Below are 13,529 nucleotides of genomic sequence, written 5' to 3'. Positions count from 1 at the left end.
TTGCATTCCTGCTTGATACTGGGGGGGGTATGAAATAATTTGTTTTATCAAAAATATACATATAAATATAGGAGTGTGAGAGATGATTTATATAAAAGGGAGGTACTAGCATGCAAAAACAGCTCTATATAGAAGGCAGTATTGCTACTGTTTGATGAGGTTTCCCAGGAGAAGATAAGCTGAAAAGAGGCACTGGATCATTGTCATGCTCCAGTTTCTCTGAGAATTTACAAGAACCTTTTCTGTAGAAGTCACTGGGCAAGGTCCTGAGCAAATCTTGGAAAACTTAGGGTTATCCACAGTTAGTGTATTTTGGAAAGTGTCAGTGATTAGAACTGAATATCTGCCTGTAACACAGTCTGGGGGAGTGGGCTGCCTAGGCTTTTCTGCTTTCAAAGATTTTATTTGTTTATTTGACAGAGATAGAGACAGCCAGCGAGAGAGGGAACACAAGCAGGGGGAGTGGGAGAGGAAGAAGCAGGCTCATAGCGGAAGAGCCTGATGTGGGGCTCGATCCCAGAACGCCGGGATCACGCCCTGAGCCGAAGACAGACGCTTAACCGCTGTGCCACCCAGGCGCCCCTTCTGCTTTCAAGTTCCCAGTTACTTAACTGAATGCCAAAACGTAGTGTTCTTTTACTTTAGCTCTCAGGAGTAGATGAAAGCAGAACACTTGTGTGTTCTCAAATGATCAGGGAACAGGGCTTGAAAAAAAAGAGAAAGTTCGTCAGCACATGGTTTAGCTAAGTACAGCTAATAATCTAGGCCATCTAGGCCAGGTTCACCCAGACTCGATCAGATTAAACATATGCTGTAAAGGCATCACTCTATATTTCTCTTGAGTCATTCCGTGCAAGTCTGAACTGGTGGTTCTCTTTGTTCTGAGGTTTTCATTTTCCTACATAGTCTTTTTTTCCCCCTGTTGTGTATCTTTGTCTGTCATGATAAGTATTTTCCTCAGGTTTCTGCTAAACTTTGGTTGCCTGCTTATTTTTAAGAATAAGAGACTGGGGTTGCTTGGCTGGCTTAGTCAGTACAGCATGTGACTCTTGATAATTGGGGTCATGAGTTCAAGCCCCATGTTGGGCATAGAGCTTACTAAACAAAACAAAAAACAAAAACCAAAAAAAAAAAAAAAAAAAAACGAAGAAGAGACTAAACAGCTGATTGAAGACCTTGAGCAAGCAGGTGTGGCTTGTTGTCTATGAACTTTATGTTAAAGGTAGTTTGGAGGCCATGGCACAGGATTTGTTAATATTTCCCTGAATTCAACTATCCATCCAGTCTCAGAGTGACCTACCTAACTTACAGGATGTTCAGGAAAACATCTGAAAGCCCCTTTACTAGATCAGGTAAGTGATCTAGTGAGAGTGGAGAGGCGGGTAGAAAACTACATGTGTATAAATCTTCCAAACACACTAATCGGCTACCATTGCTGCCCTGAGAAGCAGTTAGGGAGCGAAAGTAGGAAAAAATAAGCACCAGAGTGTCATTCTGGAGAAATACTTCCATGTGGAAACATGGAATAGGGAATTACGTTAGATTGAACAGTGTGTTAGATTGAACTTTTATTTATTTTTTAAGTAATCGCTACACCCAACCTGGGGCTCAAACCTAAAACCCAGAGATCAAGAGTAGCATGTTTCATCAACTAAGCCAGCCAGGTGCCCATGAACTTAAATTTTAAATTCATCTTTATATTTGCTTATTTGTTTGGTCTCTTTGCCATTTCTAAGTGGAAATATTTAAAATCTCCATTTGATAGCTTCTCATGGTTTTGCCAGTTTTTCATATATTTCTGTCACTTTATTACAAGTTTAGTATTTACCATGATTTCTGGTTGGTTTTTTTTTTTTTAATCAAATTTTCTTCTTCAGGTTTTTTGTTGTTTGCTGCAAAAAGCTTTAGTAATTCCATTTGGTCCAGGCTTGGGAGAGGGCTCCAGGGTGGTTGAAAAGCTGCCTCGTGGGGGCGCCTGGGTGGCACAGCGGTTAAGCGTCTGCCTTCGGCTCAGGGCGTGATCCCGGCGTTAAGGGATCGAGCCCCACATCAGGCTCCTCCGCTATGAGCCTGCTTCTTCCTCTCCCACTCCCCCTGCTTGTGTTCCCTCTCTCGCTGGCTGTCTCTATCTCTGTCAAATAAATAAATAAAATCTTAAAAAAAAAAAAAAGCTGCCTCGTTGCTGCAGGGAGAAGCTCGGGCATAAGCGGTGGCACCTGGGTGGGAGGGACCCCTAAAGGGCCCCCTCAAACGCTGCTGGGCTCCTCGTCTTCCAGTGTGAGCCTCGCCCAGCCCAGCCTGAGGGGGGGCCTGTTAGGTGGCGGCCCATCTTCTCGATCACCTTCTCATCGTGGTTCTCCAGCAAGTCACAGAGATGGGGTCCTGTGTGCGCAGAACCCAGGGCGTGCAGATCCAGACAGTCCTGGTTCTGGTTCCTCTCCAGAACCCGGGCGGGGACAGAACTCTTTTGAGACCAATTCCGCCCGGCCTTTTCGCTGACTTCGCATCTTCAAGAGACACTCAGCACGCTCGTGCTTCTCCTCGGCCAACTGGCAGAAGAAGCGGCCCGCGCGCTCCAGAGCCACATCGTCAAGGTCAACATAGAAACCCGGAGAGAAGCAGGTGTAGGAGGCCTGCAGATGCATGCTGACCACGCGGTTGACGGCGGCCTCCACCTCAGTGAAATAATTCTGAGGAATCTGGGAGTTCACCATTGATCGGTAATAAGGAACTAAGCTCAAAATAGCATGTTGGCTGGTCCCGGAGGCAGAGGATGGCCGAGAAGATGGCTCCAAAGTTATCACTGGAAAAAAGGTTGGAAAGTGGTGGGAGGCTGATAGAAGGGGAGTCCTTGGGTCTGTTCCATCCAAACACTGGTTGACGCAAAAGACAGATCAGGGACCCTAAGGCCCACTGCCTCTTCTTGAGGTTTGAAAGCTACACATTCTGTTTTTATTCTTGTTGTGGTTACTTCCAACCCCTAATTATGTTTATTTGTCTTTACCAGTGTTTAAAGTTATCAATATTGGAGTCTTACAACAACACAAGATGGTTGGCACACTGTCATCCTCCCTGCTTTCTCTTCCAAACATTTCTTCCTATTGGCCCCCTGCCCCTCTTCCTTCACCAATGTTGGTATCACTTGAAGTTTTTATTCTAGATTGTTATGGTTAATTTTTTATATTTAATACTTGCCTAATTGAATAAATAACTTGTTTGAAGATACTATTTTTCCTTACTTCCTATATATGTTTTGTCCATTCATTTATATTTTTTTAACTATAAAACTAATAAAATTGCATGGTTTTAAAAAATCAAATTGTGATTTAAAAAGGGGGTGGTAAAGTAGCCCCTCCCAACTCCTGATCCCAGAAGTAATCACATTTAACTTTTTTGCTAGTCTGTTTTTACCTTTTTTTTTTTTTTTAATTTTATTTGAGAAAGAGTGAGCACAGGGGAGAGGGAGAAGCAGACTGGGATCATGACCAGGGCCAAAGGCAGACACTTAATTGACTGAGCCACCCAGGTGCCCCTGTTTTAACCTTATTTCTAAGTAATGTGCTCATCTGCTATTTCTTACCAATTTTAGAGGTTGTCTTAACCTGTCTCCTTCCCACCCCCCACGGAGAATTTGACTGCCTCATACTACTAGTCCACATTTCCTCTACAGCCATTTCAGATTCAGAAATGGAAGTTGCGTGTCAGGAATGAAGTGTGAGCCTCTTCATTACCTTTACTGTAATTTGAAAGAGAAATAAACTTTAACTGTGTTTAAACCACCATATTTAGGGTCTCTGTTAAAGCAACTTAGTCTGTACTAAAACTACTAGAGGGATAGATGAGCTTATGAACATAAAAGGGTTAAACTTGGGAAGCAAGGGGAAGTAATGGAAGTCTTAGATATAATTACCCATTCTACACAAAAAGGCCTCAGGGAGGAACATCTGTACAATGCCAAAGATTCTTCCATGGGCGAAGGTCATTGAACCTAATGAAATGGCTATTTGACCTTGGACAAGTCACTTAAACTTTCTCTGACCTTGGAATAAAAAGATTGAAGAAGTCCATCTTTCAAGAATTCTTTCTTGCTCTGTCATTCTGTAAAGGGATATTGTTCTAGAAAAGAAGAGAGTGATAAGGAAAAGCTTCAAACATTGAGTACCTGAGTTGATCTCTCAGAGATGGCATAATAGTATGTGGATCAACACCAAGACCAAACGTTATGAATGGGGTCCAGTAGTAGAGCTCTATTCTCCAGCTCTGCTTGCAAACTGGTTGATTATTAACTGACTTCTTTTTATTGAACCTTGCTAAAAGCAAGGACTATCAGCCAACACAAACTTACATTCTGACCTTTTTAAAACTCCTTTCCTCAAAGCTATAGGCTTGGTAATCTGCCTTCCAAGTTAACACAAGTGACACATCCCAATACATGTGGAAAGAGTCACCAGCCTTCTAGCCAGCAATATGCTTATACCTACCAATGCCATGTATAGCTTAGATCTTTGTTATTGTGGTACACCACTTCCAGGGACCAAGTTTTCCCTTTTAGGGACTACATTAAGTTTCCCTAACAGATCAAAAAATACAGTAGCTAAAAAAGATAAATACTTTTTTCTCATATAACAGTCCGAGGTAGACAAGCAATCTAGGGCCTGTTAGGCAGCTTCACTTCGCAAGGTAATTCAGGGCCAAGGTTCCTTCTATGTTCTTGCCAATCAGTCCTTCTAATCCTCATGGTTTCAACTGGCTCACCACCATCACAACAGAGTTCAAGCCCAGAAGAAAGAAAAGAAGTAGAGGGCAAGTAGCTTCTCTTTAAGAATTTACTTAAATACAGAGCTTGCCTAACTTCAATGTCTCTGTGGAACAAAAATAGTAAAAGATTTGTAGAAAGTCAGAGGTGATGTAATGAGAAAAACTCCTGACATACAGTTAGCAGGTTAATTTCAGATCTCATTATGGTAATTAGTCATTTGGATAGGGCTTTACTTTTTCTCTTTTTTATTTTTTATTATTTTTTAAAGATTTTATTTATTTATCTGACAGAGAGAGAGACAGCCAGCAAGAGAGGGAACACAAGCAGGGGGAGTGGGAGAGGGAGAAGCAGGCTGCCAGCGAGGAGCCTGATGTGGGGCTCGATCCCAGCGTTCTGGGATCACACCCTGAGCCGAAGGCAGATGCTTAATGACTGAGCCACCCAGGCGCCCCAACCTTTTCTCTTTTTTAAAGATTATTTATTTATTTGAGAGAGAGCAAGGGGGTGGTGGTGGTGAGGGGAGGCAAAGGGAGAGGGAGAGAATCTCAAGCAGACTCCCCACCTAGCAGGGAGCCAGCCAGGGGGCTCCACCCCACAACTCTGAGATCACTACCCCATCCCAAATCAAGAGTCAGATGCTCAACCGACTGAGCACCTCAAACACCCTGTCCTTCTCTCTTTTTTAAGATTTATTTATTTTAGAGAGAGAGGGGGAGAGAGAGAGAGAAAGAGGAAAGGGTAGAGGGAGAAAGAGAATCTCCGCTCAGCAGACTCCCTGCTGAGCAAGGAGCCCCAGGAGGGACTTGATCTCAAGACCCTGAGATTACAACCTGAGCGGAAACCAAGAGGCGGACGCCTAACTGAGCGACCCAGGTGTCCCTTTTACTGTCCTTTCTGATTCTGACATTGAGATTTGGTTCTCAGAACAGACACATTGCAAGTGTAAATAAAAGTTATTGGCACGTAGTATTTACCCTACAGGACTGAACCTTAATATCTTACTCCGTTCCCAGTAATAGTATTCACCACAGTAACACACGTAGGGAACCTGTTAACGTTAATGAAAACTGAATTTGTGACCCAGAGCTATTTGCATTTTTCAGGAGATGGTTCCTGCTAAGGACAATGCCTCACCCAAGATACTTTTGGTGTCCCTCAGATGATACAACTTTCCCATTCTACCTAACCTAAACAGGTATACTAAAATGACCTACAGCTCCAACTATTTCATTCATTCTCTATCCTAGTTCTTTTCTCTCCCATGTTTCCATTTCTTCTGGATTCAGAGTTGGTCACTTAAGATCCGACCGGGAGGATCTGGTTGCTAAGCGACAAGACGCTGGGAGGGTGGGGACGCTGCACTGCGACAAGCCTGGGAGTGAAAGCGAGAGGGGGAAGGGGAAGGCAAAGGCAAGGCGCAGAGGCCGCAAGCCTCAGGGGCTTGCCGCCCCAGTCCTGCACGAGCTCGTTGCTCATTGGCTCCGCCGCTGTGGCGCTGGCCTGTGATTGGTGAGGCGGCGTGGGTCGGCGCTACCCTGCGAGCTGGAGGGGCGGTGTGTGTGGGCGCAGTGGCAGAGCTTGCGGGCCGGGTAGCTGGAGCTTCATGGCGCGAGCACTGGCTGTGCCGGCCGCTGCAGGTGACGGAGGCGCAGCGAGGGCCACCGCGGCCCTGGGCAGGTGAGCGAGACGCCGAGGGGCCGCCGGTGCCGGCGGGGGGCGGGAAGTGCGGCAAGGGGCGGTACCGCTGGCAGCCAGCCGTTTCCCGCCGCGGCCTCCTTTCTCGTCGGGCCGAGCCGGGCCGGGGTCCCGCTGGCCCAAACGCCCCCGAACGTCCCCGCGCGCAGCCTGCACTTCGCAGGCCCTGCCAGACCCAGGTCCCCGTTTCCCGTCCCGCCCGCGCACCAGCTGAGGGAACCCCGGCGTCTGCCCGCCAGGCCGCGCCCCGTGTCTCTGCCCGCATCTTCTCTCAGCCTCGCCCCGCTGCCCGTCGCCTTTGTCCGCTCCCCACCCGCTCAGCGCCCGGAGAGTTTCTGCCCCTACGGGGGAGGCGGGGACAGCACAAGCTGGGGAACCCTGAGGACGCGCCTCGAAGTCAGCCCCTGCGCCGAAGGTTTGCAGGGCTTTGATCTATTCGTCGTGGGTTTCAGATGTGATTTTATTTTCTCCTTCACGGTGAAAGCCAACTGCCACGGTTCTTATATGTGGTCAGGAAGCCTGGGCACAAGGCTTCTCCCCATGGGATGACTCTGATTTAATAATCTCCCGTCGTTTTATACCCAAGGCCTTTGACCTGCCATACCGGCCCCTTCGTTTCGCACCTTTCCTCTACCGAAGGAAAAACCTCTGTCCACCAAAGCCTTTTTCTATTTGAAAAAAGAAAAAAAGTCACATGCCAGTCGTGGACTTCTCTTTGGTCTTAATTAATTAGGTTGGTTTTAGTAATACATTTAAGTAAACCAAGGTTGTGAGGATGGGGAGGTAGGACATGAAGAGTGTTCTTTAAAAAAGTAGTGCATTAAATATAATTTTTATTTCTGGTAAATAAAACGTTTCACCTTAAACAGTAACATTAAAAAAATATTTTATCACGAATTGAACTAGATTTAGTGGTAGTGTAATTTGAGCTTCAAATTCTTTCTTACTGCCACAGTTTTTGATAAGTCTGTACTTTTTTTCCAGAATGGAGTGCGCTGTGACAGCTATTCCAAGGGAATTTACAAGAATAAAATGTATATTATAAATGAGTATCACATTTGAAATACACATACAGATTTTAAGTATTTGTTATGAACAATATTTTTGATTAGTTAACAGGCGCCAACACATTGCAGGCCACAATAATATTTATTTATTTATTTATTTATTTATTTATTTATCTATTTATTTATTATTTAAAAAATTTTTTAAAGGTTTTATTTATTTATTTGAGAGAATGAATGAGATAGCATGGGGGGAGCAGAGGGAGATGGAGAAGCAGACTCCCCACTCAGCAGGGAGCCCCATGCAGAGCTCAATCCCAGGACCCCAAGATCATGACCTGAGCCAAAGGCAGATGCTTAACTTACTGAGCCACCCCGCGCCCCTTATTTATTTATTTTAGAGAGGGAGCATGCATGGGGTGGGGGGGGAATTGGCCCAGAAGGAGAAGGAGAGAAGCAGACTCCTTGCTGAGATCATGAACTGAGATGAAATCAAGAGTTGGACCCATCTGACTGAGCCACTCATAGAGATTTTTTCCTTGGTGCTTCTGTTGCCTGAACATCTTGGACACCCTTCATAGCTGGATATGTTATTCAAGGGCTTCTGGATTGAACTAAGGGAGGATGTGGTGGGTGGGGAGCCAGGTAACAAAGCAAGAGAAGCCTCCACTGTGTAGAAATTAGTGTGTGTGTGTGGGGGGGGGTGCTTTGGCTTTTTATATTTGGCAGGGTGTGTTTGGATGTGTGTAGGGATTAAATCTTATCAGGTCAATTGTCATGTTTTTTCTGAAGACAAGGAGGAAGAAAAGAACACTCTAAAAAAAGTTGCTTCAAACATATAGAAATAGTACTAATTATAATTGTTAATAGAATGTCCCACCATTTATGACTAATAATCACATGGCACAATGACAATGATTATGCTTATCCTATAATGTCAGATTAACTTGTTTTTAAGTTTCATTTGGTTACATTAGTAAAAAATATACTCAGCCTTCATTGTTTGTAGCATGGACATTCACTCGCAGAAGAATAAAGCAAATATTGCTTAGGACTAGAACGAAATTAAATTCTTTTTAACCAGGCTTTTTGTTGTTGTTGTTGTTAAACTCTACCATCCATGAATTGCTAATCAAGGTATAAATCAGGCACACTTAGGGATTTTTAAAAAAAAAGATATAGTTTATTCAACGTCTCCCCCCAGTGTTTTATTATGAAAAATTTTAAACATATAGCAAAGTTAAAAAAAATGTTATAGTGAACCTCTGTATACGTACCACTTATATTCTAGCATTAATATTTTATTTTACTTTTTTAACAGATAATTTATCCATCTGTCCATGTATCTGTCCATCCGCCAATACATAATATTCAAATGCTATAATATTTGAAGAGATTTGAGCTGTATATTCTGCTTATTTTAGGTCAGTTTTATTTTTCCTTTATAGGTAGCATATAATTCTTAGGAATAAATTATAACTGATTTATAATGTTCTAAAAACACTTGGATTTCAGATGTAAATATGTCTATTTGTCTTTATTTCTAGTTCTAAAAGATGAGTCGTGGATATTCAGAGAACAACAATTTCTTGAACAATAACAACCAAATGGTGTTGGACATGATCCTTTACCCATTAATTGGAATCCATCAGACCATCAACTGGGAAACTGTGGCAAGGCTTGTGCCTGGATTAACACCCAAAGAGGTAAATAACCATCCCCCGGATTGCTCCTGGAAAAATCAGAAAATGATCAATTTAAAGAAACAGCTACTAAGAAAGGAAAAAAATTTTTGAGTTTTACATATTCATATGCATGAATACTGAATGTGCATGTGATATGATTTGACTAGATACAAACTACATACATTATATATTAACCCACCTGGTAGGTTTAAATTCGATTGTTTATATAACAACTGAAAATTCACTAATAATATCTGCTTTTAAGTAACAGAACTGATACTGTAAAATTATGGGTAGATAAAATTTTTGTAAATCAAATTATGCTATTAAATCCCTAATGCTATGCTTCTCAAACTCGAATAATGGACAGACCTTTTTAAAGGAAAAAACTTGAAAACTCCCAGTGTTGACTTAAATTATTTTTATTATATAAAGTAAATTAAACGTACACTAACAATACTAGTTGTAAACACACCTATATACCCCTAACCAAATTTACGTATCATGGACACAAATGAAAACTAAAAACAACAAAATTCAAACTAAAAATGGTTACCTAATGTGGTAAGTAATAGTGTTTTGCTGATTAAAATTAAATTGCCGATTAAGCAAATATTGTATGGTCTGTTGTGGCACAAAATTTTTTGCATTCAGCCTGTATTGCCATGTGCCTTTCAGAGACTTCATTCTTTTTCCACTTTTCTCTATTTAACCTACTATGAAACCTTACATTGCACCATGAGGTTACTTGCTTTCCCTTGACACCAATGCCTCTTCTCCTCCACCGAGTTACTTCCCTATCTTTTTCTTTTTAAAATTAGCCTTAGACAATTAAAATATTTCTTGGTACAACTTAATTGTAAACAGAAAAGCAAATAGGCATTGAAATACTCTGTCATCCTGATGATTTAGGTGATTTTATTAATTTTATGCGCAGAATCAAAACTCGAAATTTAAAAATTCCTACATTCTTTGATTTCTGGTAATTCATCCATGAAACCTAGTTTGAGAAACACTTACCTCAGAGATTTTGCTGTTAATAGGAACTCTAAAGTGGGTGAATCATCTTAGAGTTCTCTAGAAGTAGAAATGACATTAGTGATTTTCCCCAGTAGATTTAAAGCATATTCACCATTGCTCTGGTCCATCATATACACACAATAAATACTTGTGGAATCAGTGAATGAACCAAGTTCCACCATCTTCTTCTTCTTTTTTTTTTTTTTTAAGATTTTATTTATTTGAGAGAGAGCAAGAGCCAGAGAAAGCAACACAAGCAGGAAGAAGAGCAGAGGGAGAGGGAGAAGCAGACCCCCTGCAGAGCAGGGCTCCTCCCAGACCCCGGGATCATGACCTGAGCCAGGCAGACGCTTAACTGACTGAGCCACCCAGGTGCCCCCACCATCTTGTTCTGCAGCTGAGAAAACCAATACCCACAGGAAACTACTTGCTCTCAGTTATGTTATAGGTCTTTGTGAAATGATGAGGGAACTTTTTTTTCACTACCTAATTTATAGTTTTTCAAACCTTTTGGTTAAGTTTTGAAGCTTGTTAGGTTTTAAAATGGGGCAAACCCGTGAACTACTGTTCTAACTTTTTATTATGAATATCTTCGAACATATAGAAAAGTTGAAAGAATAGTACTACAGCCCTGTATCCTTATATAGATGCCCTATTTGCTTCATCTCTTTATGAAATTTTTTTCTGATATTTAAAAATAAGTGTCAGACACGTGGCACTTCACCCAATAGACTACAGCATACATCTCCTTAAAATCAGGACATTATTTCATAACCACAGTATCATGGTTGAACTCAAGAAATTAATAGTAACTCTGCCATATCAGCTAATATTCACTGTGTATCTAAATTCACCCAATTGTTGAATTATTTTTTTTAACTAAAATACAACTAAACGTGAGATTATTTTTAAGTAGTGTTCATTTTTAAATAATTCTTTAAAGGTTTATTCATTTGAGAGAGAGAGAGAGCACATGCATGTGCACACAAGAACGGACAGAGGGAAAGAATCTCAAGCAGACTGCCTGCTGAGTGTGGAGCCCCTGCAATACAGGCTTGAGATCACACACACACACACACACACACACACACACACACACACAGGAAGTAAGTGAAAAGTCAGAATGATAAGTCTGACCCTATCTAAAGTAAGTTGTTAACACCTTGTATATAGCCTTCCAGATACTTTTCTATACATACAAGAATTGTTAAGATTAACATACAACAAATGTACTGTTTTGCTGCTTACTTTTTCACTTAGCTTATTATAGACATCTTTATGTGTCAGTTAATAGACTTCTGCAGCATTTAAGCTATGAGCTATATCATAATTTATTAAACTAGTCCCTTTTGTTGGGTATGTAGGCTATTATTTCCAACTTTTGGCTACTACAGATACCACTGTTAAAATATCTTATCCTTCTTTCCTTAGGGGATAATGCATTTTTAAGACTTTTGTTATGTATTGCTGACTAGGAGGGCCATCAGTGTTATATTCCAGCCAACATAGCTGAGTCTTGATCCTTGTACTTTAATATCACATATTATTTGTGTGTGTGTGTCTTTTCAAAATTCTCATTTATATAGATTTTAATACGTGTTACCTCATTGCCGTTTTAATTTACTTTAAATCCTAAAGAGGTTGAACATTTTATATTTTATTGTGCCACGTCCTTTTTCTATTTGTGAATTTGTTTTGTTACTAGTTTTTTAAAAAGATTTTATTGATTTATTTGAGAGAGAGAGCAGAGCAAGAGAGAGAGAGAGAGAGAGAGAGCATGAGCAGGGGTGAGGGGTAAAGGGAGAGGCAGACTCCCTGCTGAGCAGGGAGCCCAATGCAGGGCTCGATCCCAGGACCTCAGGATCATGACCTGAGCCAAACACAGACAGTTAACTGAATGAGCCACACAGGTACCCCAATGTTTTGTTACTAGTTTTAAATAATGGTTTTCTATATATTATATTAACCCTTGATCTAGCTTTTATCAGTTTTTTTCAGCCTATTAAGTTATTAATGATAGTCTCTTATATACAAATGTTTAAAAGTTTAAAATGTTTAATGTAAAATCTATGAATCTTTTACTTTGAAATCTGCCTTTTTTATCATGTTTAGAAAATTCTTCTTAACCTGAAGGCTATGTATAATACGTAGTCACCTACATTTTCCTGACTACTTTTATTTTCTACATTTAAATCTTGACTCCACCTGGAGTTTTAGTTTTAACTTTTTTCCTAATGATTAGTTAATTGTCTCAACATTTATTGAATATTTTATTCTTTTTTTTCTTTCCAAATTTTTTATTCAAATTTTAGTTAGTTAACATACAGTGCAATATTGGTTTCAGGAGTAGAATTCAGTGATTCATCACTTACATACAACACCCAGTGTTCATCATAACAAGTGCCCTTCTTAATACCCATCACCCGTTTAACCCATCCCCCCATCCCCTCCCTCCATCAACCCTCATTTTGTTCTGTTTCTTTAAGAGTCTTTTATAGTTTGTTTCCCTCTCTTTTCTTTTTTGATCCCTCCCATATGTTCATCTGTGGTTTTTTTTTTTTAAGATTTATTATTTATTTTAGAGAGAGAGTGCTTGCAGGGAGCAGGGAGGGGGGAGGAACAGACGGAGAGGAAGAGGGAGAAAACCAGACACCCACCCCACTGAGCAGGGGGCCCGAGGTGGCTCTACCCATCCCACAGCTATCCCACAACTGTGAGATCATGACTTAAACCAAAATCAAGAGTTGAGTGCTTAACTGACTGAGCCACCCAGTCGCCCCCATCTGGTTTTTTTCTTCAATTCCACATACGCGTGAAATCATGTGCTATTTATTTTTGACTGATATATTTTGCTTAGCACAGTACTGTCTAGCTCCATCCACATTGTTGCAGATGGCAAGATTTCATTCTTTTTATGGCTGAGTAATATTCCATATATTCCATATACAATGGAATATATATATATATATATATACCACATCTTCTTTATCCATATATATATATATATATACACACACACAATGGAATATATATATATACACAACACACACCACATCTTCTTTATCCATTCATCAGTTGATGGACATTTGGGTTCTTTCCATAGTTTGGAGAATAATTTCATCCTTTATTACTGGTTTGAAATTCCAATCTCTTTCTACATTTACTGTTCTGATCTGTTGATTTCTTTAATCCTATTGACAGTTCTGTATTCAATTATTTTCAATATTGCTTTAATATCTGGTAGACAAAAGTCTTGTCTGTGTTTAAGTTTCTTGAATGTTCTCTCAATCTCCTGGATGATCATTTTTTTCCATTTTGATGATGATATATTGGTATTTTAAAAGTAGAGAAAGGACAGATTAAGAG

General features: G+C 40.7%; 1 protein-coding gene and 1 pseudogene across 1 annotated transcript in view; one reads left to right on the top strand and one right to left on the bottom strand.

Moving 5' to 3' along the window:
* Window positions 1-2,187: 2,187 nt before the first annotated feature.
* On the bottom strand, window positions 2,188-3,214 carry LOC103671297 (annotated as a pseudogene).
* Window positions 3,215-6,298: 3,084 nt separating this feature from the next.
* Window positions 6,299-13,529, top strand: part of SANBR (SANT and BTB domain regulator of CSR) — a 56,401-nt gene continuing 49,170 nt past the window's right edge. The window contains exons 1-2 of the mRNA XM_040623444.1: window positions 6,299-6,436; window positions 9,006-9,164. Coding sequence (XP_040479378.1) covers window positions 9,015-9,164 — 150 coding nt within the window. The 5' untranslated portion in view covers window positions 6,299-6,436; window positions 9,006-9,014. The remainder of the gene's footprint in view (window positions 6,437-9,005; window positions 9,165-13,529) is intronic.

This window comes from Ursus maritimus, unplaced genomic scaffold (genome assembly GCF_017311325.1).
Source record: "Ursus maritimus isolate PB19 unplaced genomic scaffold, ASM1731132v1 scaffold_6, whole genome shotgun sequence".
Classification (NCBI taxonomy): domain Eukaryota; kingdom Metazoa; phylum Chordata; class Mammalia; order Carnivora; family Ursidae; genus Ursus; species Ursus maritimus.
The sequence above is the reverse complement of the archived record's forward strand: the minus strand, read 5'-3'. Positions and strand labels throughout refer to the sequence as shown.